The sequence below is a fragment of the Thalassophryne amazonica genome, chromosome 1 (assembly GCF_902500255.1).
Source record: "Thalassophryne amazonica chromosome 1, fThaAma1.1, whole genome shotgun sequence".
In the NCBI taxonomy this organism is placed as follows: Eukaryota; Metazoa; Chordata; class Actinopteri; order Batrachoidiformes; family Batrachoididae; genus Thalassophryne; species Thalassophryne amazonica.
The window spans coordinates 1,981,154-2,006,805 of NC_047103.1; the positions used below are offsets into that span (position 1 = coordinate 1,981,154).

A 25,652-nucleotide genomic window follows, 5' to 3' on the forward strand; every position below is an offset into this window, starting at 1 on the left:
GCCTCACTCCATTGGCTCCCAGTCACATTTAGGATTGATTTTAAGATTCTGCTGCTTGTGTTCAAGTGTTTAAATGGTTTGGCTCCCGATTACCTCTCTGAGCTTTTGACTCCTTATGTTCCGGTCAGATCAGTGAGGTCAGAAAGCCAGTTTTTATTAAATGTGCCCAGATCTTGATTAAAAACTCGAGGTGATCGGGCTTTTTCGGTGGCTGCGCCTAAACTTTGGACCAGTTTGCCTTTGCACATCAGAGCTGCTCCAACTCTAGAGTCTTTTAAATCTGTTCTTAAGACTCATTTTTATGCTTTGGCTTTTAATACAATTTAAGCTGTGTGTGTCTGGTCTTATGTATCCTTGTATATTTTGGAATTTTAATGCTTTGTTTTTTTTTGTGGTATGGTTTTTTATATTGTTTTTACTGTAAAGCACTTTGGGCAGCTGCTGTTGTTGTAAATGTGCTATATAAATAAAATTGACATTGACATTGATATATATACCCTGGGTCCCTCCTCTGCACATGTCCAAACCATCTCAATCTCACCTCTCTGACTTTGTCTCCAAACCGTCCCACCTGACCTGTCCCTCTGATATGTTCATTCCTAATCCTGTCCATCCTCGTCACTCCCAAAGAGAACTTTTTGTTAGTGTCATCGTTTCTAAACTGTCCAACATAGCTGGTCTCACTACTGTCTCTACCACACTCTCCATTACTTTGGACAGGTGACTCCAAGTATTTAAACTCATCTACTTTCACCACTTCTACTCCTTGTAACTGCATTATTCCACTGGGCTCCCTCTCATTCACACACATGGACTCAGCCTTACTGTGATTCACTTTCATTCCCCTGCTCTCCAGAGCATATCTCCGCATTATCAGGCTACATGGGGTTAAAGTTAGGTCACTGAGTGACAGACGGGGTAAGGTTAGGTCACTGGGCAAGAGGCGGGGATAGAGTTAGGTCACTGAGCGAGAGGCGAGGTTAGAGTGAAGTCACTGAGTGAGAGGCGGGGTAGGGTTAGGTCACTGGCAGAGGTGAGGGGTTAGGGTTAGGTCACTGGGCGAGAGGCGGGATTAGGTCACTGGGCGAGAAAACGGGTTAGGTCTCTGGGTGAGAGGTGGGTAACGTCACTGGCAGAGGGGAGGGGCTAGAGTTAGGTCACTGAGCAAGAAGTTAGGCTAGAGTTAAGTCACTGAGTGAGAGGCGGGGTAGGGTTAGGTCACTGGCAGAGGGGAGGGGTTATGGTTAGGTCACTGAGCAAGAGGCGGGGTAGGGTTATGTCACTGGCAGAGGGGAGGGGCTAGAGTTACGCCACTGGGCGAGAGGCGGAGTAGGGTTAGGTCACTGGCAAAGGGGAGGGGTTAGGGTTAGGTCACTGGGCAAGAGGTGGGGCTAGAGTTAGGTCACTGAGCGAGAGGCAAAGGACCAGACAGGCCATCAGGATCCAGAGTGGTTCTGGAATGTGGACTCAGCACGTTATAATTCCTGACGTACATATGATGAAAATGTTAATATCTTGAAAAAAGTCTATGAAGATTGAATACTGACAGGCACTGGGTTTAGATCTAGACTGCTAGATGAAGTCAGGGCTGAAATAATAATCTTCATATCGTCTTGACAGTTTGTCTGTGTATCTGTCCAATGAAAGGGGGAGGAGTCTCCACACAGGAAGATGCTGCCCTTACAGAGAGGACCAGATTACACATGCAACTCCTGGATTCATTTGTCCTCATCACTGTGATCCGTTCATCATTTTCCTGAAAGTGTGTCAGGAGTTTCAAGCTTTCATTTGCAGGATGACGGCGGGTTGACTGTCCCACCTCGTACTGACGGATCAGACCAAAGGTCTGCAGAGGTTCTCTCCAGCTCAGGCTGATCTGCTGCTCATAACTACTGCCAAGAATCGAATCCACCAGAACCGCTCCAGGAACTGAAACACACAGAGAGGGGGGGGGAGAAAGAGAGAAAGGGAGAAAGAGAGAGAAACAGAGAATTTGAATTTTAAAACACAGCTTTATTCACAACAATTGAGTTACATCACTTCCATCGTACTGTTTATTTTTTTTTTTTGACAGGCGTTAGAAACGGAGCACCAAGCTCCCATTTTGCACAGACGAGAGAACGTCATTTATGCACCATGTGTCTCTGAAGGTGTCCATGTTATCAGTAAGAGCATAAAACTGGAAGTCCACTCTGATCCGGGCTGCCAAGAGTCCCTTCAGCATAAACTCAGGGTCCACTGACCCCTGAGCTAAAACACAGTTTTTCCGAGTCTTCCAGATGGCCAACTTGGCGAGTCCACAAAGCAAGTTAATTAAAACATGCAACCTCCTGGACTGTGCACGATATTTTGGACAAAAATAAACAGTTTCCCTAAGTGGACATAAAGGACAAACCCCATCAACCCCTGGATCCAGGTGCGCCGGATACCCGTTTGTAGCCAGAAGCCCGTGTACAACCTCCACTGGAGGTCCCCCATGCGTTTGTCGACCGGGGGGTTGTACAGGCTTCGCCAGCACTCCACAGGAGACAAGGCAGCACCAAAATCTCTGACCAGTTCGACGCCGCCAACCCTGCCAAAGAGCGTAAGTGTGACACTTTGACACAGGTAAAATAGAGAGCTTTCTTGCTGATACTATCAAACGCTCCCAAAACAGGTGACCTGAAAGACAGGAGAGCCCCCTGCTCCTCCTGCCATGCCCCCACAGCAGGCGAGACAGTCAGAGAGGGCAACACGTACTCACATTCATCATCCCACTGGTCAGACAGAGTACGGTTCTCAGCAAACGTTCTGTGGGGCCCTGGAAGCACAAACCTCCTCCACCACCTTGAGCAGCATCCTGGAGGACCGAACTCCCACCAGCTCCGCCAGCCTCCCAACAGACGTGCGCAGTAGATGGCTTAATTTGGTGCACCCTGCCTCCCTCAGGCGGGGCCGGAGAGTGGCAGATGACAAGCCAGGAGAGCTAACAAAGTCATTGAAGAAATAGGCTCCTCAAACAGCCACATCCCTGGTGTGCCGACGTCCCTGCGCACAGAGAGGACCTGCCATGGCTGGAGAACAGACTGGTAAAAAGCCGGGAAGCGCGTCCCGATGACACCCCGCCGATGTAGGAGGAACAGATGCTTGTCATAACAAAGATCAGCCTCCCTCCTCAGCAAGACATGTGCTGTATCCTGCCAGCTCAATCCTGAGGTATACAACAGTCTCTGAGCAGCCTGCAACCTGAAGGTTGACACCCGAGCAGAAATGTCCACCAGCCCCTGTTCTCCTTCATGAAGTGGCATGTACAACACAGGAGCTCTGATCCAGTGATGGCCTGACCAGAAAAGGTCCACCAGTAACCACTGCAACTGCTCAATAAGGCCCCGTGGTGGAGGGAGGACAGACAGTCTGTGCCACAGCGCCGAAGCCACCAAGTTATTAGCGACCAGAACTGGTCCCCTGTAGGACATCTGGGGCAGCAACCATTGCCATTTGGACAGTCTGGCACACACCTTCTCCACCAAGCCCTCCCAATTCCTCTGATGATACCCATCTGTCCACAGAAACACACTCAGAACTTCCAAACCCTCCACTGCCCACCGCAGACCATGTGGCAGACAGGGAGCAGCCCCTTCCTGCCACCTCCCCATCAGGACAGCCTCACGCTTCTCCCAGTTCACTCTTGCAAAGGTTCCATCTCATAGAGCTGTAAACTATCTAATAACCCATCAACGTCCGCCTGATTCGTGACAAAAACCGTGATGTCATCTGCATAAGCAGAGAGCACCAGGGGAGAAGATTGGTGAAAACCTGGCAAAACAAGGCCAGACAGCCTGGCTCTAAGGCGACACAAGAGTGGCTCAATGGCTAAAGAGTACAGCTGACCTGAGATGGGGCAGCCCTGTCTTATATCCCGCGTTACGGGGACTGGGCAGCTCAACCCTACCCCAACCTTAACCAAACATGAAGCTCCATTATACAATACCCCAACAAATGAAATAAACCCCTCACCAAAGCCAAACGCCCTCAAAGTGGAAAACAAAAACCCTTCATGAACCCGATCAAACGCCTTCTCCTGATCAAGTGACACAAACCCGCAAACCAAATCCCCAGTATTGCACAGATCAAACAAATCCCTCATCAAAAAAAGATTGTCCATAATAGTTCTATCAGGCACACAATAAGACTGGTCTTTGTGAACAATAAAATCCAGGACATTTTTCAACGTGTTCGCCAGCACCTTAGAAAAACATTTATAATCCACAGAGAAGTGCAATCAGTCTCCAGTTCTGCAACAGGGTAAGATCTCCTTTCTTAGACAGGAGGGACAGAACAGCATGGCGACAAGATGTGGGCAAGCAGCCCACCGCAATGCTCTCCCGCAACATCTCCATAAGATCATCTCCATTAGATCTTGTTCTGACTTATGGTATGGAAATAGAAGACTTAACAGTATTCCCTGAAAACTCCCTTTTGTCTGATCATTTTTTAATAACATTTACATTTACCCTGATGGACTACCCAGCAGTGGGGAATAAGTTTCATTACACTAGAAGTCTTTCAGAAAGCGCTGTAACTAGGTTTAAGGATATGATTCCTTCTTTATGTTCTCTAATGTCATATACCAACACAGAGCAGAGTAGCTACCTAAACTCTGTAAGGGAGTTAGAGTATCTTGTCAATAGTTTTACATCCTCATTGAAGACAACTTTGGATGCTGTAGCTCCTCTGAAAAAGAGAGCTTTAAATCAGAAGTGTCTGACTCCGTGGTATAACTCACAAACTCGTAGCTTAAAGCAGATAACCCGTAAGTTGGAGAGGAAATGGCGTCTCACTAATTTAGAAGATCTTCACTTAGCCTGGAAAAAGAGTTTGTTGCTCTATAAGAAAGCCCTTCGTGAAGCTAGGACATCTTTCTACTCATCACTAATTGAAGAAAATAGGAACAACCCCAGGTTTCTTTTCAGCACTGTAGCCAGGCTGACAAAGAGTCAGAGCTCTATTGAGCTGAGTATTCCATTAACTTTAACTAGTAATGACTTCATGACTTTCTTTGCTAACAAAATTTTGACTATTAGAGAAAAAATTACTCATAACCATCCCAAAGATGTATCGTTATCTTTGGCTGCTTTCAGTGATGCCGGTATTTGGTTAGACTCTTTCTCTCCGATTGTTCTGTCTGAGTTATTTTCATTAGTTACTTCATCCAAACCATCAACATGCTTATTAGACCCCATTCCTGCCAGGCTGCTCAAGGAAGTCCTACCATTATTTAATGCTTCAATCTTAAATATGATCAATCTATCTTTGTTAGTTGGTTATGTACCACAGGCCTTTAAGGTGGCAGTAATTAAACCATTACTTAAAAAGCCATCACTTGACCCAGCTATCTTAGCTAATTATAGGCCAATCTCCAACCTTCCTTTTCTCTCAAAGATTCTTGAGAGGGTAGTTGTAAAACAGCTAACTGATCACCTGCAGAGGAATGGTCTATTTGAAGAGTTTCAGTCAGGTTTTAGAATTCATCATAGTACAGAAACAGCATTAGTGAAGGTTACAAATGATCTTCTTATGGCTTCGGACAGTGGACTTATCTCTGTGCTTGTTCTGTTGGACCTCAGTGCTGCTTTTGATACTGTTGACCATAAAATTTTATTACAGAGATTAGAGCATGTCATAGGTATTAAAGGCATTGCGCTGCGGTGGTTTGAATCATATTTGTCTAATAGATTACAGTTTGTTCATGTAAATGGGGAATCTTCTTCACAGACTAAAGTTAATTATGGAGTTCCACAAGGTTCTGTGCTAGGACCAATTTTATTCACTTTATACATGCTTCCCTTGGGCAGTATTATTAGACGGTATTGCTTAAATTTTCATTGTTACGCAGATGATACCCAGCTTTATCTATCCATGAAGCCAGAGGATACGCACCAATTAGCTAAACTGCAGGATTGTCTTACAGACATAAAGACATGGATGACCTCTAATTTCCTGCTTTTAAACTCAGATAAAACTGAAGTTATTGTACTTGGCCCCACAAATCTTAGAAGCATGGTGTCTAACCAGATCGTTACTCTGGATGGCATTTCCCTGATCTCTAGTAATACTGTGAGAAATCTTGGAGTTATTTTTGATCAGGATATGTCATTCAAAGCGCATATTAAACAAATATGTAGGACTGCCTTTTTGCATTTACGCAATATCTCTAAAATCAGAAAGGTCTTGTCTCAGAGTGATGCTGAAAAACTAATTCATGCATTTGTTTCCTCTAGGCTGGACTACATTATTATCAGGTTGTCCTAAAAGTTCCCTAAAAAGCCTTCAGTTGGTTCAGAATGCTGCAGCTAGAGTACTGACGGGGACTAGCAGGAGAGAGCATATCTCACCCGTGTTGGCCTCCCTTCATTGGCTTCCTGTTAATGCTAGAATAGAATTTAAAATTCTTCTTCTTACTTATAAGGTTTTGAATAATCAGGTCCCATCTTATCTTAGGGACCTCATAGTACCATATTACCCCATTAGAGCGCTTCGCTCTCAGACTGCGGGCTTACTTGTAGTTCCTAGGGTTTGTAAGAGTAGAATGGGAGGCAGAGCCTTCAGCTTTCAGGCTCCTCTCCTGTGGAACCAGCTCCCAATTCAGATCAGGGAGACAGATACCCTCTCTACTTTTAAGATTAGGCTTAAAACTTTCCTTTTCGCTAAGGCTTATAGTTAGGGCTGGATCGGGTGACCCTGGACCATCCCTTGGTTATGTTGCTTTAGACGTAGACTGTGTTTCATAATTATTGTATGGCCTTGCCTTGCAATGTGGAGCGCCTTGGGGCAACTGTTTGTTGTGATTTGGCGCTATACAAGAAAAAAGTTGATTGATTGATTGACTGAGAAAGCCCCAGAAGTGTTTATAAAAATTCACTGGAAGTCCGTCGATCTCCGGAGCTTTCCCAGATGCCATGTGCCGCACCGCCATTGTCAGTTCATCCAGCGTGATGGGGGAGTCCAAGGCCTCTCGCTCCAAGGCCACCAGCTGGGGGAGATCTCTCAGAAGGTCATCCGCACAGGCCCCGTCACAGTCTACAGCACCGTACAGCGCCGAGCAGAAGTCCCTAGCATGTCTCCGCATCTCTGCCGAATCACTCGTCACCCGTCCATCAGGAAGGTGAAGACAGGTCATCACCTTCTGATGAGAGGCCTTCTTCTCCAGATTGAAGAAGGAACTGGGTGCATCCATGTCCCTGATGTTCGCAAAGCGAGCCCTCACCATCGCCCCTTTCACCCTCTCATGTAACAGAGCACCCAGCTCCACCCTCTTCCCCTGCAGCAGGCTGTGCTGGTCGGGAGCCCCAGCTGCATGTAGGTTGGCCTGAATGTTCATAATGTCCTTCTCCAGTGTTGCCATGGCTACCCTGACCCTAGCTGTGGAATAGGAAATGTACTGTTGACACAAAACCCGAACCTGAGTTTTCCCGGCCTCCCACCACTGACTCACTGTCCCAAATGTCCCCTTCCTTTCCCTCCAGAAACCCCAAAAAGATTCAAATAAATTACAAAACACCCTGTCGTGCAAAAGTTTGGTGTTGAATTTCCAGTAAGTGTTGAACCTCTGAGTGTGTGAGTGGAATATTTCTGTGGTGATGAGATGATGATCTGAAAAACGAACTGGCTGAATGAAACGCCTGTGTAATCTGTTCCGGAATGAGTGTGACACATAAATCCGGTCAAGCCTGGCTGCAGACACCACCCCATCTGAAACCCGAACCCATGTGTACTGTCTGTCCTGCGGGTGTGTGACCCTCCATGTGTCCAATAAATCCACCTCATGTAAAAAACAGCCAGTGAGAAAACTGACTGCAAATGTGGCTCCTCACCAACCCAATCCAGGGACATATCCACAGTGCATTTGAAGTCACCCCCCAACACCAAACAGTCACCTGCCAGGATGTGAGGTTCTGCCTGGTTTTGTTTTCATGCTTTTGCTATGTTTGTTTCTGTGTAGTCTTATTCTCTTGTCGGGGTTTTTCCCTGCTTGGGTTTTACTGTCCCTGTCTCTCTTGTTTGTATCTCCTGTCTCTTGGTGGTGGGCATTTCCCTCTCCCTGGCCACACCTTCATTCTGGTGAGTTCCACGCACACTTGCTCCCAAACTACACCTCATCACTTGGGTGTATTTAAGATCCTCTTTTAGCCCTGTTACCTCGCCAGATTGATGCACTCTATGCTTTCTCTCCAGCCTTCTTTATCTCGTTCTTGACCTGCTTGCTACCCGTGTTCCTTGACCTCTTGCTTGTATTTTCGACCACGTACCTGTCTGATGTTCTTGCTCTTGTTAGCCTTGTTGGATTGCCTACCCGTGTACCAGACCCTGTTTTTCGCCCAAGTAAACTGCTTTTGCCTACTAAGCCGAGTCCAGAATTTGCATCCTGTCACACCCGTTTACCAGTCTTGATATCACCAGGATATTGCTGAACTAAACTGTCCCTCACCCGTTTGAATAACCCCAGCCGCTCCGAGCCCTCATTGTGCGCGTAAATATTTGTAAACACCATGGTCAACCCCTCCACCTGAGCCCTGAGCAACAGAACCCGACCCTGAACAATCTCAGTGGTGGATAAAACAGTGACATCAAGTCGAGGCGAAAACAAAACCACCACTCCAGCACTGATGTTGGAGCCATGACTCTGATAAAAAGGTCCCCTCCACCACCGAGCCCAGTCCACTTCATTATCTGTGTCAGAGTGAGTCTCCTGCAGGAACAACACATGCAACCCCTTTTGCTCAAAGAGCTCAGAGACCAAAGCCCTCCTCCGGCCGTCCCTGCCACCGTTCATGTTCAAAGAGCCCACCATCAGATACTGCATGTGGACTGAGTGAAGAGAGAACAGAGAGACAGACAGATAGAGAAGATAGAACACCCGGTGAGACACACTCATACTCTAACTGGTGGTTTTACGACCCCTGCAACCTCGCCCCCGCTTGGACAGAGATTGCTTTCCCAAAGCTGTGATGTGTTTCCTGAGTCTGTACCGCTTCTTCTCATCCAGCAGGTCCAGACCAATGAGCCTCCTCAACACTTTAACAGATTTCACAAATTTCTCCGTGTCGGGAAAATAATCTGCAACTTTCACTGATTTACCAAATGAACCATCCAGAAAACTGTTGATGTCCTGCAGTGTGTACAGGTCACTGCTGTGAGAGAAGGACATGCTGGAGTCCGAATCACAATCCATGTCGTCATCATTAATGCTTTGACTCAGTGGGGGTTTGAGGTCCACTGGGTCCGGTGTCTCCCCTTCAGCCTGTTCACCCTGTCCAACGGTGATCAAGGACTCACCCACAGCAGAAACATCAGCGTCGACCACAGGAGGAGAGACAGAAACATCAACTGGATTGACCACAGAACCGTCAGTCACCACAGCATCAGTCAACCCAGAATGTTCAGTTGTCAGCTGATCAGCAGTTACATTGAGAATTTCAGGCTCAGAGACACCCTGCTGTGGAGAAACAACCTCCTCCTGCACGCTGGGTCCCTCCCCTGGACCAGACACCGACACCAGATCCCCGAGCTCCGAAGCCGAAGGCCCCGGAACCGGACCCGCCGACACGACGCCCCAGAAACATCGCATTTGTGCGGACACTTGAGGCGTTTGTGACCAACGTCAAACACTTCTTGCTTCCTGAACTGGCATAAACCATGTAAAAAGAGTCCTCATGTTTGACTCATCCAGAGTCTGGGTCGGACAGTTCAGGAACATGAACACCTGATGACGGAAGGACTGAACGTGGCAAAGTTTCTCGCTCTTACAGCCCAGTCCGATTGTCTTAAAACCACTGGCAAACTTTCCAAACCTCTGCAGCTCCCGACTGAGAACCTCGTTTGAAACAAACGGAGGAACCCCAGAAATAATGATTTTAGTGGACGGAGCGTAGACAGGAGAAGCCTGCAGGTAGGAATCATTCAGATAAACCCCACTTTCAACAAGCTGAGCAGAGAAACGCCCCTACAGAAAAACCACCACGGCTCTGTTCATCCTGGCCGCAAATGTTAAGTTCTTATGTCCGACCTGTTCACCCACAGCCAGGAGGACATCCTCCACAGACACAGCCGGGTCCGGGACCACCTTCACTCCTTGACGGAGCAAAAGGGCCGGCGGCGGCCCAGATGCCATCCGCGCCAAAACCTGAGCAAAAAACACACAAAACCAGACGCAAACCAGTCAAAACAATAAAAAACAACCAACAAACAAACCGAAAATTAACAAAAACACCAAAAAGGAAGAAAAAAACGCTACCTCACCTGAACTGCGTCACACTCTCACCTGTGACCCTCACTCGCGCCCAAACTCCCAGCATGCACCACAGGGAGAGAGAGGGAGAGAGAGAGAGGATGTCAGGGTGAACACTCTCGGCACTGTGACCTTAAATGCCGCAAAGGTCATATTTGTTTAGTTCCAAGGTTGTTGGTTTGGTTGTTTAATGAGAAATAGTGCCACCTGCTGCCTGGAGGTTGAACACACACTGCAGAAACTCAGCATGAAAGTGATATTTGACACATTTGAGGTAACTTTTATTTCATTTTCACAATCTCAGCACTGACTTTCATGTCTGTGTGCCACAGACATCTGCAGGAGAATGAAGGTCCAAGTCTTTAGGGTCCTGGTGCTTCCTGAGATATGGACCCAACCATTGTCCTCAGGTGAGGACTGGATGTCTTTGGTCCCAGGTCTCTGTCGAGGATCTTTGGTTCCTGCTGGAATGACTCTGTGTCCAATGAACGGTTACTTAGTGAGACTCAGATGAGGAGGATCACTGACACTGTGAGGGAACATCAGACACCACATTTAGTCCATGTGGGGAGTTTCTCTGGAAATGATCCAGGACACAGGTGTCTCAGTGTTGAAGACCCCAGAGACTGGAGAAGACAAGGACACGCCCACATTTCACCTGGTTGAGGACATGCCCACGGTTCATCTATCTGAGGACACGCCCACATTTCACTTGGTTAAGGACACGCCCACGGTTCATCTATCTGAGGACATGCCCACATTTCATTTGGTTAAGGACATGCCCACGGTTCATCTTGCTGAGGACACGCCCATATTTCACTTGGCTGAGGACACACCCACTGACCTGGCTGAGGACATGCCCACAGTTCATCTATCTGAGGACACGCCCACATTTCATTTGGTTAAGGACACGCCCACAGTTCATCTAGCTGAGGACACGCCCACATTTCACTTGGCTAAGGACACGCCCACGGTTCATCTTGCTGAGGACACGCCCACATTTCACTTGGCTAAGGGCATGCCCACGGTTCATCTTGCTGAGGACACGCCCATGTTTCACTTGGCTGAGAACACACCCACTGACCTGGCTGAGGACATGCCCACATTTCACATGGCTAAGGACACGCCCACGGTTCATCTTGCTGAGGAAACTCCCACATTTCACTTGGCTGAGGACACGCCCATGGTTCATCTTGCTGAGGACACGCCCACATTTCACTTGGCTGAGGACACGCCCACGTTTTACTTGGCTGAGGACACACCCACTGACCTGGCTGAGGACACGCCCACATTTCACTTGGCTGAGGACACACCCACTGTTCATCTAGCTGAGGACATGCCCACGTTTCACTTGACTGAGGACACACCCACTGACCTGGCTGAGGACACGCCCACATTTCACTTGGCTAAGGGCATGCACATGGTTCATCTACAGTGAGGAAAATAAGTATTGGAACACCCTGCGATTTTGCAAGTTCTCCCACTTAGAAATCATGGAGGGGTCAGACATTTTCACCTTAACTGCATGTCCACTGTGAGAGACATAATCTAAAAAAAAAAAAAAAATCCGGAAATCACAATGTATGATTTTTTTAAATAATTTATTTGTATGTTACTGCTGCAAATACGTATTTGAACACCTGTGAAAATCAATGTTAATAAATGGTACAGTAGCCTTTGTTTGCTATTACAGAGGTCAAACGTTTCCTGTAGTTTTTCACCAGGTTTTCACACACTGCAGCAGGGATTTTGGTCCACTCCTCCATACAGATCTTCTCCAGATCTTTCAGGTTTGGAGTTTCAGCTCCCTCCAAAGATTTTCTATTGAGTTCAGGTCTGGAGACTGGCCAGGCCACTCCAGGACCTTGAAATGCTTCTTACGGAGCCCCTCCTTAGTTGCCCTGGATGTGTGTTTGGGGTCATTGTCATGCTGAAGACCCAGCCATGACCCATCTTCAATGCTCTTACTGAGGGAAGGAGGTTGTTTGACAAAATATCGCAATACATGACCCCATCCATCCTCCCTTCAATACGGTGCAGTTGTCCTGTCCCCTTTGCAGAAGAGCACCCCCAGAGTATGATGTTTCCACCCCCATGCTTCACGGTTGGGATGGTTTTCTTGGGGTTGTTCTCATCCTCTAAACATGGTAAGTGGAGTTGATTCCAAAAAGCTCTATTCTGGTCTCATCTGACCACATGACCTTCTCCCATGCCTCCTCTGGATCATCCAGATGGTCACTGGTGAACTTCAAACGGGCCTGGACATGTGCTGCCTTGAGCAGGGGGACCTTGCTGCCCTGCAGGATTTTAAACCATGACAGCATCATGTGTTACTAATGTAATCTTTGTGACTGTGGTCCCAGCTCTCTTCAGGTCATTAACCAGGTCCTCCTGTGTAGTTCTGAGCTTTCTCAGAATCATCCTTACCCCACAAAGTCAGATCTTGCATGGAATCCCAGACCGAGGGAGATTGACAGTCATCTTGTGTTTCTTCCACTTTCTAATCAATAATCATAACAGTTGTTGTCTTCTACCAAGCTGCTTGCCTGATGTCCTGTAGTCCATCCCAGCCTTGTGCAGGTCTACAGTTTTGTCCCTGGTGTCCTTAGACAGCTCTTTGGTCTTGGCTATGGTGGACAGGTTGGAGTGTGATTGATTGAGTGTGTGAACAGGTGTCTTTTATACAGGTAACAAGTTCAAACAGGTGCAATTAATACAGGTAAAGAGTGCAGAATAAGAGGGCTTCTTAAAGAAAAATTAACAGGTCTGTGAGAGACAGAATTCTTGCTGGTTGGTAGGTGTTCAAATACTTATTTGCAGCAGTAACATACAAATAAATTATTAAAAAATCATACATTATGATTTCTGGATTTTTTTTTTTTTTTTTTTTTAGATTATGTCTCTCACAGTGGACATGCACCTAAGATGAAAATTTCAGACCCCTCCATGATTTCTAAGTGGGAAAACTTGCAAAATCACAGGGTGTTCAAATACTTATTTTCCTCACTGTAGATGAGGACACGCCCATATTTCACTTGGCAAAGGACACGCCCACAGTTCATCTAGCTGAGGACACGCCCATGTTTCACTTGGCTGAGGACACGCCCATGGTTCAACTAGCTGAGGACACGCCCACATTTCACTTGGTTAAGGACACGCCCACGGTTCATCTAGCTGAGGACACGCCCACATTTCACTTGGTTAAGGACACGCCCACAGTTCATCTATCTGAGGACACGCCCACATTTCACTTGATTAAGGACACGCCCACAGTTCATCTATCTGAGGACACGCCCACATTTCACTTGGTTAAGGACACGCCCACAGTTCATCTATCTGAGGACACGCCCACATTTCACTTGGTTAAGGACACACCCACAGTTCATCTATCTGAGGACATGCCCACATTTCACTTGGTTAAGGACACGCCCATGGTTCATCTATCTGAGGACACGCCCACATTTCACTGGGCTAAGAAGATGCCCAGGCTTGACCTGGATGCAGGAGACGAATGGTTACTTTGGAAGTGGAGATGGACCGGTTGTTCTGTACTGTGGAGGACATGATAAGACACACCAGTCCGTACTTTCCGTCTGGACCAGAAACCTGAAGTTAAGCTGCGGTACTCAGAGTATTTTAAAGTATCCTGGACATACAGGTGTCTCCGTGTTCAGAACAATCCGGGCTGAAGTTTTACCATCTTCATCTGTCAGCACCAGCAGCTCCTCGCTCTCCTTCTGTCCTTCCGGGTTGTTGAGTACGAGCCTCAGACTGACGTTGGTGAATGGGGGAAGGTTCCGGACGGTGTGCTGTGGCACAGAGCTCATGGTGTCATACATCACCTCCTCCTGCTTCACGGGCTCTCTGACAGGAGGAGAGAAAAACCAAAGTCAACACCTCCTAACATCACCATGCATGTTAGGCCCCTCCCCTTTCTACTGGTGAGACTCTTCCTTTTATTTAGCAGAATCCTGTGTCCTTAATGTGAGCCACACCCCATTTCACTTGTAGCCCCTCACTTATGCATAAGGGTTCCAACATGATTATTACCTGGTAGCACCTCCCACTGTTGTCCCGTAGCCCGTCCCATATGTATGAGGTGCTGTTTACCTGGCAGCGGCCCCTGCAGGACGGTATCTGTACTGCACTGTCAGGTTGTAGCTGTGGCAGCGAGTCACATTGTAGCCAAATGGTTCCCATCGGACTGTGACTTGTTTGGACCGGATGTTGACGACCTCCAGATGGTGCGGGCCGTGCATGGGATCTAACACACGCACGCAGACACACACACAGGCACACACAGACACACACACACGAACACACACACACATACAGACACAAACAAACATACACACAGGCACACACATAGACACACACAAACAGAGACATACACACAGACACACACACACACACAAACACACACACACATACACACACAGACACAAACAAACATACACACAGGCACACACATAGACACACACAAACAGAGACATACACACAGACACACACGGTCACACAGACACACACATGCACACAAACACACACACACGGACACACAGACACAAACAAACATACACACAGGCACACACATAGACACACACAAACAGAGACATACACACAGACACACACACACACACACACAGACACACACAGACACACACACACACGGACACACATACACACACAGACACAAACAAACATACACACAGGCACACACAAAGAGACATACACACAGACACACACACAGACACACACACACACACACACACGGACACACACATGCACACAAACACACACACACGGACACACAGACATACACACACACGCACACAAACACACAGACACACACACACACGGACAAACAGACATACACACACACGCACACAAACACACAGACACACACACATGGACACACAGAGACACACACACAGACACACTGGGTTTGTCTCGGATCATTTGTGTTCTTGCTGCAAACATTTTTCTCTCGTAACTTATTTAAGGTGTAGAATAAAGTCTGGATCTCAGTCGTGCTCCTGGTCCATCCATGAGGACTTGAAGACTGTCTGAAGCCCTCAGCCAATAAGCATTCAGGATTCAGCATTTAAAAGTTTCTCCAGTTGAATCTGGACTCTCCAAAACAACGGTTTCTACTTTTGATAAAAAAGTAACAAATCTGAAAGTCCAGTAAATTAAAAGTGTCTCTGAAATCATGACATGACACATAACTCATATTTTAAAAGGAAATATAATCCATGTTTCTGATGTTACTCATCTCACCAGATTATCTGCACAAACTGAGTCAGACTGTAGTGATCTCAGATTAATGAGCTCATCTTTGAATTTCTGTAAAGTCACAACGTGGCCTGAAATAAACATCATCAAACATGCTCAGCTCAAAGTTCATCAATGTGTTTGCAGATGATGTGACTGTGTGAGTGCAGAGGACTGTTAGACAGAAATGTTGGAGGGAATGTTTGAGGGAAACGCTTGACAGAAACGTTCCAGAGAGCTGAATGAAACTGTGTTTTCCAGAAAAGTTCCTCGTGGTCTTTTGACACAGTAGAGTCAAAGTGACAGCGTAAAGTGCAGCTCTGAAAGAGACAGACAGACATTTTCAGACACAAGAAATGTTTTCAGGAGGCAGCTCGCCGCCGCTGAGAGCGACGTGGACGCCTCCCATTCGGTGCTTCCTGCAGAGAGATGGAACTGAATTTTAAAAACGACAGAACAGCTGAGCACAAAGACAGAAAGAGGGAGGATGGGGGGTGATAGCAGGAGATTAAAGGAAGATTCAAACCGTGCACACTCATGCACACACACAGCACTCATACACACAGAGCACTCACACGCGCAACACACAGTGTGCCCACACACACACACACAATGTGCTGTAGTGGCCAATCTAAGTGCTGCGCTTCGAGATGACAGACAGCGATCTGCTCGCACACGGAAAATGATAGATGAGAGCAGCAACGAGCAATTTGTCCCAACAAAAGCTCCGCTCACTGTCTGTTTCTGCAGCTTTGTGGGGACCCGGTGCTGTGAAGACGCCACTGCTGGACAGGGTTTGTTTTAGATGAGGCCGGCGCACGTCTCCATGAGAACGACACCTGAACGTGCATGATGGCCGTCAGAGTTCTCACAAAGACAGGACAACAACAACCACAAGGTGTGTGTGTGTGTATATACAGTGTCTCTGTGCAGCAACTGAACAATACGTTTCCTGTTCTCTGTCGTCTTTCATCTGTCTGCTGCGATTTCCTCATAATAGTCACATCCAGAGACGTCGGCGTGGCAACAATGGAGGTCAGGGTCAAGGGGAACGAGGAGTGATGCGTAACGGGGGATTGATGTGGATGCTATTACCCACAATCCTCCAAAAGGAGCATGAACACATCACATAAAAGCCTCATACCCATCCCATCATTTTTCAGCCGCCCAACATCCAGTAGCTGAAGGGTCGAGGTCAGTCGGTCGAGGCGCTGTGTGCAGGATCTCGTTAAGTTCTTGGTCTCGGTGTCCAGCCTGCACACAGACTCTCTGACACTAAAACCTGGTCTTCTGGTTCCTGCTGTCTGTTAGTCCCATGTGTCCTGTTTATGTTCCAGTAGTTCTCACCAGGGCTCTGTTTCAGGTTCCCCATTTTTCTGCACCTGTGCTTCAGTTTCTGTCTCTGTGTCTTTGTTCCTCGTGTCCACACTCGGTGCTCCTGTCTCTGACTCTCACACTGATGTCTTCTCTCCTTTCGCCTGTCAGATTAATCACTTTATTTACAGTGTGCTACATTTCACCTTCAGTGTCCTCGTGCATCATGACCCTCTTAGACATCCAGTGTCCATGGGCTGGGTTTTGGGTCAGGTTGACCAGCGACTCAGGTGTCTGGCGGCTCGGAATGTCCGGTGACTCGGGCTGTTCAGTGACTCAGACTGTCCAATGACTCGAGTTGGTCAGTGACTCGGAATGTCCGGTGACTCGGAATGTCCAGTGACTCGGGCTGTCCGGTGACTCGAGCTGTTCGGTAACTCGTGCTGTTCGGTGACTCGAGCTGCTCGGTGACTCGAGCAACTTGCTTCCAACGGACTGTTTGCTGTTGTGACACTCTTGCAATCTCTACACAGTTTTCATTTCTTTTATTTTTGTTTAACACTTCTTTAGGTTTTTTAATGCACCTATTGTGAATCTTTTTAAATTACAGTCCTCCTGTTGTGAATTGCTAACAGTTAGCGTTTGCTGGCGGTTAGCTTTCTCTAGTAGTTAGCTTGCATTACCTTGCTCGACTTCACCCCACCCCATTTCTTTCATTACTGTTTTTACCAGTCTAATACTTCTGCAGGTGATTAGAGACCCTGCAAGGCTTATGACAAATGTGGGTGTGGAATCCATTACCTTAGCAGGGAAATTAGTGCAGAAAATCCACTATGGTGATAGTGCAGTTTATCTGCCAAGGAGGGAAATTCAACAAGTTGAGACTGTGGCCTGTTTCCGTAGACGTGTCCATAAAAATCATAGAGGGATATGCTTTGCAAACTTAATACCCATTACTACATAGCATGACACTGAAATTGAGGATGGCCTATTGGCTGTTTCAGCAAGATCAAATATTTTGTGTCTGCTATCTATAACCCGTGTGGAATGTCTCAAACCTAAACCTACTTCCAGGCATCTTATATATGCTACTCTGGAACCACCCCTAAACCCAAACAGTCCAACCATCATCCCCACTGAGGTCCTTAGTCTGTGGTCTCATTAACATAAGATCACTGTCCTCAAAATGATCTAATTATGGATAATCACATAGATATGATTGGGTTATGTGAAACCTGGCTTAAACCTACAGCTGTCCTCCCCTTAAATGAGGCCTGCCCACCAGCATATACGAGGTCTGTGATGAAAAAAGCGGTCCTTTTTATTTTTTTTTTCAAAAAATAAATGGATTTGATTCATATGTTTTTACGTCAGACATGCTTGAACCCTCGTGCGCATGCGTGAGTTTTTTCACGCGTGTCGGTGACGTCATTCGCCTGTGGGCAGGCCTTGAGTGAGGAGTGCTCCACCCCGCCCGTCGGAATCCCTTTGCCGTCGTCAGCCTGTTTCGACCTGAAAAAATCCTAATTTAAGGCTTAATTCACCCAGGACGTCGTGAGAGAACAGAGAAGATTCAGAAGAGGCCGGCATGAGGACTTTATGCGGACATTCCACTGTTTAAGAACATTTTGTAATGAAAGACGTGCGCGCAAATTCGCCGAGTCGTTTCCGTGAGGACTCGGCGAATCTGTGTGCGCCGCGACAGGAAAAACACCTCCGTGTTGAAAACCATTTGTAAAATTCAGGCGGCTTTTGATGGCTTTCAACAAGTGAGTAACTGAGAAATTGTTTAACAGCTGGGCATGTTCCAACTTGCCCGTTAAGGTTTCCAACGGAGGTATTTTTCCTGTCGCGACCCCCCCGCGGTCGGGTCCGGCCCGACATGCGACTCTGCCCGCACGTTCTTTCATTACAAAATGTCCGTTAACAGTGGAATGTCCGAATAAACTCCTCATGCCGACTTCTTCTGAAAGTTCTCTGTTCTCTGACGAATTACTGGGTCAACAGAGCCTGAAATGTGGAAGTTTTCAACTTGAAACGGCGAGACGCTGCCACCTCGAAGCGCAGATCGGCGTCAGGCGCCGTGGGCCGTCCTTAAAGCGACACTACCAGACCAAAATCTCTCATCAGCCGTTAAAATTTTTACCGAAAACCAGCTGAATTTATCGAATGGTGTCCACTCAGTTGTGCCTTACAGTTTTGAAAAAATTTTGATCAAACAAAGCAGCAGTCTCTGAGCCATTCCTAACAATGAAAAAATCGACGAGAGGGTGGACGACTCCTCACTCAAAGACTGCCCACAGGCGAATGACGTAACCGACAGGCGTGAAAAAACTCTCGCATGCCCACGAGGGTTCAAGCATGTCTGATGTAATCACAGGTGATTCAAATCCATATGGTTTTTGAAAAAAATAATAAGGTCGGATACTTTTATCACAGACCTCGTACATTTAGTCACGTCCCTCGTGATGTGAAGCAAGGCGGGGGAGTTGCTCTTATTTATAAATCTAGGTTTAGCTTATTAGCTGTTGGGGGTCACAAATATAACTTGTTTGAGCATCTGATTCTCCGCTCTGCTCACAATGCCAAGGTCAGAAGAATAAAAATCTGCCGTATTACTCGCCTGCCTGCCTGCCTGCTCGCCCGCTCACTCGTCTGCCTGCCTGCCCGCCCGCTCACTCGTCTGCCTGCCCCCTCGCCCGCTCACTCGTCTGCCTGCCCGCTGCCTGCCCGCCCGCTCACTCGTCTGCCTGCCCGCTGCCTGCCCGCCCGCTCACTCGTCTGCCTGCCCCCTCGCCCGCTCACTCGTCTGCCTGCTCGCCCGCTCACTCGTCTGCCTGCCTGCTCCGCCCGCCTCACATCGTCTGCATGCCCCTCGCCCGCCTCACTTCGTCTGCGCTGCCGCCCGCTCACTTCGTCTGCCTGCCTGCCAGCCGCTCACTTGTCTGCCTGCCCCCTCGCCCGCTCACTCGTCTGCCTGCTCGCCCTGCTCCACTCGTCTGCCTGCCTGCCCGCCCGCTCACTCGTCTGCCTGCCCCCCTCGCCCGCTCACATCGTCTGCCTGCCCCCCGCCCGCTCACTCGTTCTGCCTGCCCGACCCGCTGCACTCGTCTGCCTGCCCCCTCGCCCGCTCACTCGTCTGCCTGCCCGCTCATCCACACTCTCTCTCTCTCTTGCTCTTTCTCTGACCTTTGCAGCTGATTGGAGCAGCCTTCAGACACGTTTCGCTCACAGCTGCAGCTTCTTATTCTTCAGCTTTTCTCTCTCTCTCTCTCTCTGTCTCTGCGGGTGTCGCTCGCCCAGCTCTCATTAGTGTCTTATTTACAAGAATCTTCTCATTCAAGGCTGAAATATGCTGATTTCCTCCAAAATCACTCCTTCATTTCTGCTGCATTCATCACAGCTTCTGTGTGTCTCAGAGCTGCAGCACATGCACACGCAGTCAGGTCCACATATATCTGGACACGACTGCTTTTATTCCTTATTTCAGCCCTCAGTCATCACCTTAAGATGGAGCAGACAGCAGACGAGAAGGTGACAAGTGAGGGAAGCCACCAAACACGGCTCTGATTGGTTAGAAGCTTCAGTGGCTGTGACTGGAGAGATATTTTCAGTTGTTGAATAAGACACTGCTTCCCGGCTGGGTCACGTGACACGGCTGCGTTAGTTTCTGACTGGCAGAGTAGAACAAATACTTAAATTGACTTTACAGATGGTTAATATTACAAAATGCAGTTTTGAGCTCAGTCTGTTTTTGACCCCGCCCACTGGGAGGTGATAACTCAACACTTTCAGGTGTCACATGAACTCTGGACTAAAATCTTGGACACGCTGACGTTGACCTCTGTGACCTGGTTACATGTACTGTAGGTCACTGCTGTTTATTTGTCAAGGTTCAAAGTTGAACTCACTGTGAACTCTGAACTATGAACATTTCAAAAACACACGTAAACCAAGACGTGAAACCACAGAGCATTAGCTCATGAGCGTGACGCTGTTCTTAAACATGGACACTGTGGTTGTTTTTACTGTGGCGTCTGCTTCGAGCTGACGACAGAAAAATCTCAAACACGACTGAAACCATATCACTGGGTGAGGAACACTGAGAGACAAAATCCACCAAAACCAGAGTAAACTGGAATGCTGTTTGTCCCTAAACAGACAGAACTCGGTGGCAGAATACCTGAGCACTGTGACCAACCCAAAGCTCAGGAAATCTTTGACCACGTACAGACTCGGTGAGCACAGCCTGGCCGTGGAGAAAGGCCGCCACAGACAGACCTGGATCCCCAGAGAAGACAGACTGTGACAGACCCACTGCTCACAACACCAGGTGGAGAGCGAGCTGCACTTCCTGACCACCTGCCCGCTGCACCAAAGAGACACGAACAGAGACACAGATCACAAACACACAAACAGACTCTGAGAGCAACATCGACAAAATTCACTATCTGTTGGCTGAAGGACAACAAACACAGCAGCAAGGTTTGAGACACGAAAAGAAGGAACAACGGGCACAAACCACCGTAAACCCAAAACAGGACATTAAACTGATACGTCACTTTATCTACGTATCATATAACACAGTTTATAGGACAGAATATTTTTACACAGAAAACAGTTTTTACTGTTATTTCAATCTCACATCTCCTGTTTACACATTTATTTACTGTAGAATATTAACTGTATGTACATCTACTTCATTTGTATTTTTACCTTGCTCAAGGGCCCCTGGGTAAGGTCCTTAATCCCCAAGTTGCTCCCAGTGTGTAGTGAGCACCTTGCATGGCAGCACCCTGGCATCAGTGTGTGAGTGTGTTTGTGAGAATGGGTGAATGTGAGGCATCATTGTGAAGCGCTTTGAGCGTCTGATGCAGATGGAAAATCACTATATGAATTCAGTCCATTCATCATCTTATTTGTTGCTCTATGTAACATTTTAACAATGTAAACAAATGTTTCCCATGTCAATAAAGCCCCATTGAAATGAAATGAGAGAGAGAGAGAGAGAGAGAGAGAGAGAGAGAAAGAGAGAGAAGTAAAGTGCTTGAAGGTGACTTTTCTTGGGAGGTTTAATTTTTCATTTCCAGGAGATCACCAGCTTTAATACGAGGGGCAAGAAGAAGAGATGAAATGAGAATCGGTGATGGATGGTTGGTCCTGGATGTCTGGCGGTTCTGTTGCATGTTTGATTCCTCTGAAGAACAATGATAAATCCTTCAAATATCATTTACTAAACGCACATGTGAACACAAAGAACACAAGAAGAGAACAAGAACGGAACTCAGAGTGCAAATTTACAGCAATAAAAAAAAACAACAAAAAAAAACATTCAATAAGATCAGACGGGCCCGTCTGTGATGGTAACGTCTCTCCAGTGTTAATTTTGTTGACAAAATATTTTCGTTTTTTTTTGTCATACATATGTTTTTGTGGATGAAAACAGAACGAAAACAAAACTCTTTTTTTGAGACGATAACTATAACTAAATTAATTTATATTCACGTCAACGAAAAAAGATGAGACGGAAATCCAATCAGTAGACGGTTAAGATCATGGTAAGATGGGAGAAACGGCAAAACAACCACTCAACAGATGGAAGAGATGGGAGCAGATGAGAGGAGAACCAATCAGAGCTTAGCTTATTCACCAGTAACAGGAAGTAAGCCACTGTTTTGACCGCGCATGGGAAGACGACAAAGGCAGATGAAGAGAGTCAAGAGACTATGAGAAAACGATGAGACACGAAAGAAAAAGTAGTAATCTGCGGCAAGAACACGACAAATCTAAAGAGACATCTACAGAATAACCACCTCAAGATATTCTCAAAGGTAAAATCGCTAAAGCATTTTATATATATTATATACCCCACAGTTGCAGAAGTCCACTGATAAAGATGAACCAAGTGCTAAAAAGGCAAAAACGTCCCACCAGAATATTGCTAACGCCCTTACTACAAAATACAAAAGTGACTCCAAGGAACAACAAATAAAAGAGGAGGCTATAGCTAGATGGACTGGAAGTACAGGGTTGCCAGTTACAACAGTAGAAGATGAGGACTTTATTCTTATGTTGGAAAAATTTGATAAAAAGTGACTGTGCCAAAAAAAAACTAAGATAAGTAATCTGGTTGAGAAGCACTATGAGAAAGAAATAACAAAGTTCAAACAAAGACTGTCTGATGCCCGACAAGTATCAACTGGGATTGATCTATGGACTAAAAAGGACTAACTGCATCATTTCTTGCCATAAGTTCCTGCTATTTCTGCGTGGAACCAAACAAACCAGAACACATACTGCTAGATCTTGAACAGGTTGCCCATCCACACACTGCTCAGTCCATTAAGGCACGCATTGATAAGTGCATCCAAGAATGGGGCATTTCAAATGAGAAAACTGTCACAGTAATTACTGACAATGGCAGCAATATGGTGGCTACCTTTAAACACAATGGGCCTCATGTATCAAAGTTGCGCACTTGTGGCGTAAATTTACGGTGTAAATTTGAAGTACACCAAAGTTGCCATGACATGTATCAAACAGTGCGCACCTGCCCATTTCTGGCGTACGCCTGACGTGACCTTGATAAATGCGGCGGGTGAAAACAATCGTAATTATAATAAACACGCCCATAAATATTCAGACTCCGCTTCAGACACACCCTCATTTTACGAAATAGAAGCCAGAAAGACGGCAAAGAAAAAGAACTCCACCAATCACGAGGCGTGCCAATAGAGCGTCAAAAGTGGCCGTCGTATCAATTGTTTTGTAGTATATAATCAAAAAAGTGTTACAGTGGTCCCTCGTTTATCGCGGGAGTTACGCTCTAAAAATAGTCTGTAATACGCAAAACCGCGATGTAGTCAGCGTTATTTTTTACAATTATTATAGCGTTTCAAAACTGTAAAACCCCTCACTACACAGTTTATACACTTTCTCAATCAGGCATGAACATTTTCTCACTTTTCTCTCGTGTGTAAACACTCTCAAAGTTCAAACCTTAGTAGAAAAATAAGACCAAACTGTTTCAGGCCCAAACATTTGTTTGAGAAATAAAAATAGAACGTTTTCCTATAAATAATTATGATGGCTTTTAGAACTAATGAATGCAATTTTAACGATCAACGAATGAGGTTGGACACATAAGAAATTATTAATAGTGACTGACCAGTATTTCACAGATCGCGCCTCTGCGTCCTGACGCCGCGCCTTTTTCCACTCACACCTGGCTGCAGGTGTGTGTTTCTGAGTGACAAACACAGTTATGAGTAGTTGTTGGCGCTATTTTTTCTTCTGGCGAGAAGATTCTTATAAACAGACACGCAGAACACAGAACACTGTAAAAAAAAGGCATGCAAAATTGGACTAAAAACTCTGCGAAACGGCGAGGCCGCGACAGGTGAACGGCGTTATAGCGAGGGACCACTGTATTCTCTTTTCACATGTCAATAATTTTTGACATGTGGATATTTGCTCGCTCAATTAATAAGACACGCCTAATGTTTCAGATTTCTTTATTCTTAAAATGTACTTCTTTATTTATTTTATTGTGACAAATGAATGGAGATGACAAAACCTGATTGCAGCACGGGAGAAGGGAATGACAACACTACAGTTGTAATGATCAATTTCATTGTCTAAAACGATCACACCACATAAAGTTAAGCTCAGTGCTGCTCTGGCTCCAGGCTCTGGAGAAAAAGGCGAGCAGCGCTTTCTTTGCGGTCAGCGCTGTGGCCACGGATCGTGCTCGATAGACCAACAATTTGTATTGATTATTATGTAGTATAATCAGGAAAGTGTTATTTATCTAACATATGCATTGATTTGTATGATGGCACTGTTTATCATGTTGATCATCTTCATTTTTACGTGGATTCCAGTGCTGGTTCATTTTGGTGTATAATTTACACCACCTCTCGACCTGGTGTATATTTTCAGTGCAGCATACGCCAACGACCACATTGATAAATGCCAAGTAGCGCAGCCGTTTTGGCGTACACCCCATATACGCTCAAATATCGCCATACGCACGTTGATACATGAGGCCCATTACGAGGTCTGTGAGAAAAATATCCCACCTTTTTATTTTTTTCAAAAACTATATGGATTTGAATCATGTGCGCTTGCATCAGACAAGCTTGAACCTTCGTGCGCATGCGTGAGTTTTTTCACGCCTGTCGGTTGCATCATTCGCCTGTGGGCAGGCTTTGAGTGAGCACTGGACCACCCCCCCTCGTCGGATTTTTATTGTTTAGGAATGGCGGAGCGACTGCCGCTTTGTTCCATGAAAATTTTTTCATTTGTAAGATTCAGATGGATTTTGGTGAAGATTCTATCGGTATCACACGGATTAAGGACCATTAAAACTGGATTGAAAACGGCCCACGGCAGAGGAGAGCGCACCGCGCCCCGAGCGGCCATCGACAGGCTGGAACGAGCAGATCACTTCCAAATTTAAGGCTCTGTTGATGCAGGACGTCGTGTGACTAGCAGAGAAGTTTCAGAAGAGGTCGGGATCAGCACTTTATCGGCACATTCCACTGTTAAAGGAGATTTTGTAATGAAAGACATGCGGATGGATTCGCGCGTTGGGACGCAGCCGCTCATGGCGCGGGACAAACAACACCTCCGTGTTGGAAGTCTCACAGGACAAGTTGGAACATGCCCAGCTGTTAAACAATTTCTCGGATACTCACTCGACTGAAAAGCCACCAAAAGCCGTCTGAATCTTACGAATGGTTTCCAACACGGAGGTGTTGTTTGTCCCGCGCCATGAGTGGCTGCGTCCCGACGTGTG

The 25,652-nt window shown here is 46.6% G+C and overlaps 1 protein-coding gene across 1 annotated transcript in view; it reads right to left on the reverse strand.

Annotated features, from left to right (window-relative positions):
- ptprma (protein tyrosine phosphatase receptor type Ma) overlaps positions 1-25,652 on the reverse strand; it is a 535,684-nt gene that overhangs the window by 337,767 nt on the left and 172,265 nt on the right. The window contains exons 9-11 of the mRNA XM_034183087.1: positions 14,378-14,531; positions 13,965-14,131; positions 1,820-1,929 (exon numbers count right to left, since the gene is read on the reverse strand). Coding sequence (XP_034038978.1) covers positions 1,820-1,929; positions 13,965-14,131; positions 14,378-14,531 — 431 coding nt within the window. The remainder of the gene's footprint in view (positions 1-1,819; positions 1,930-13,964; positions 14,132-14,377; positions 14,532-25,652) is intronic.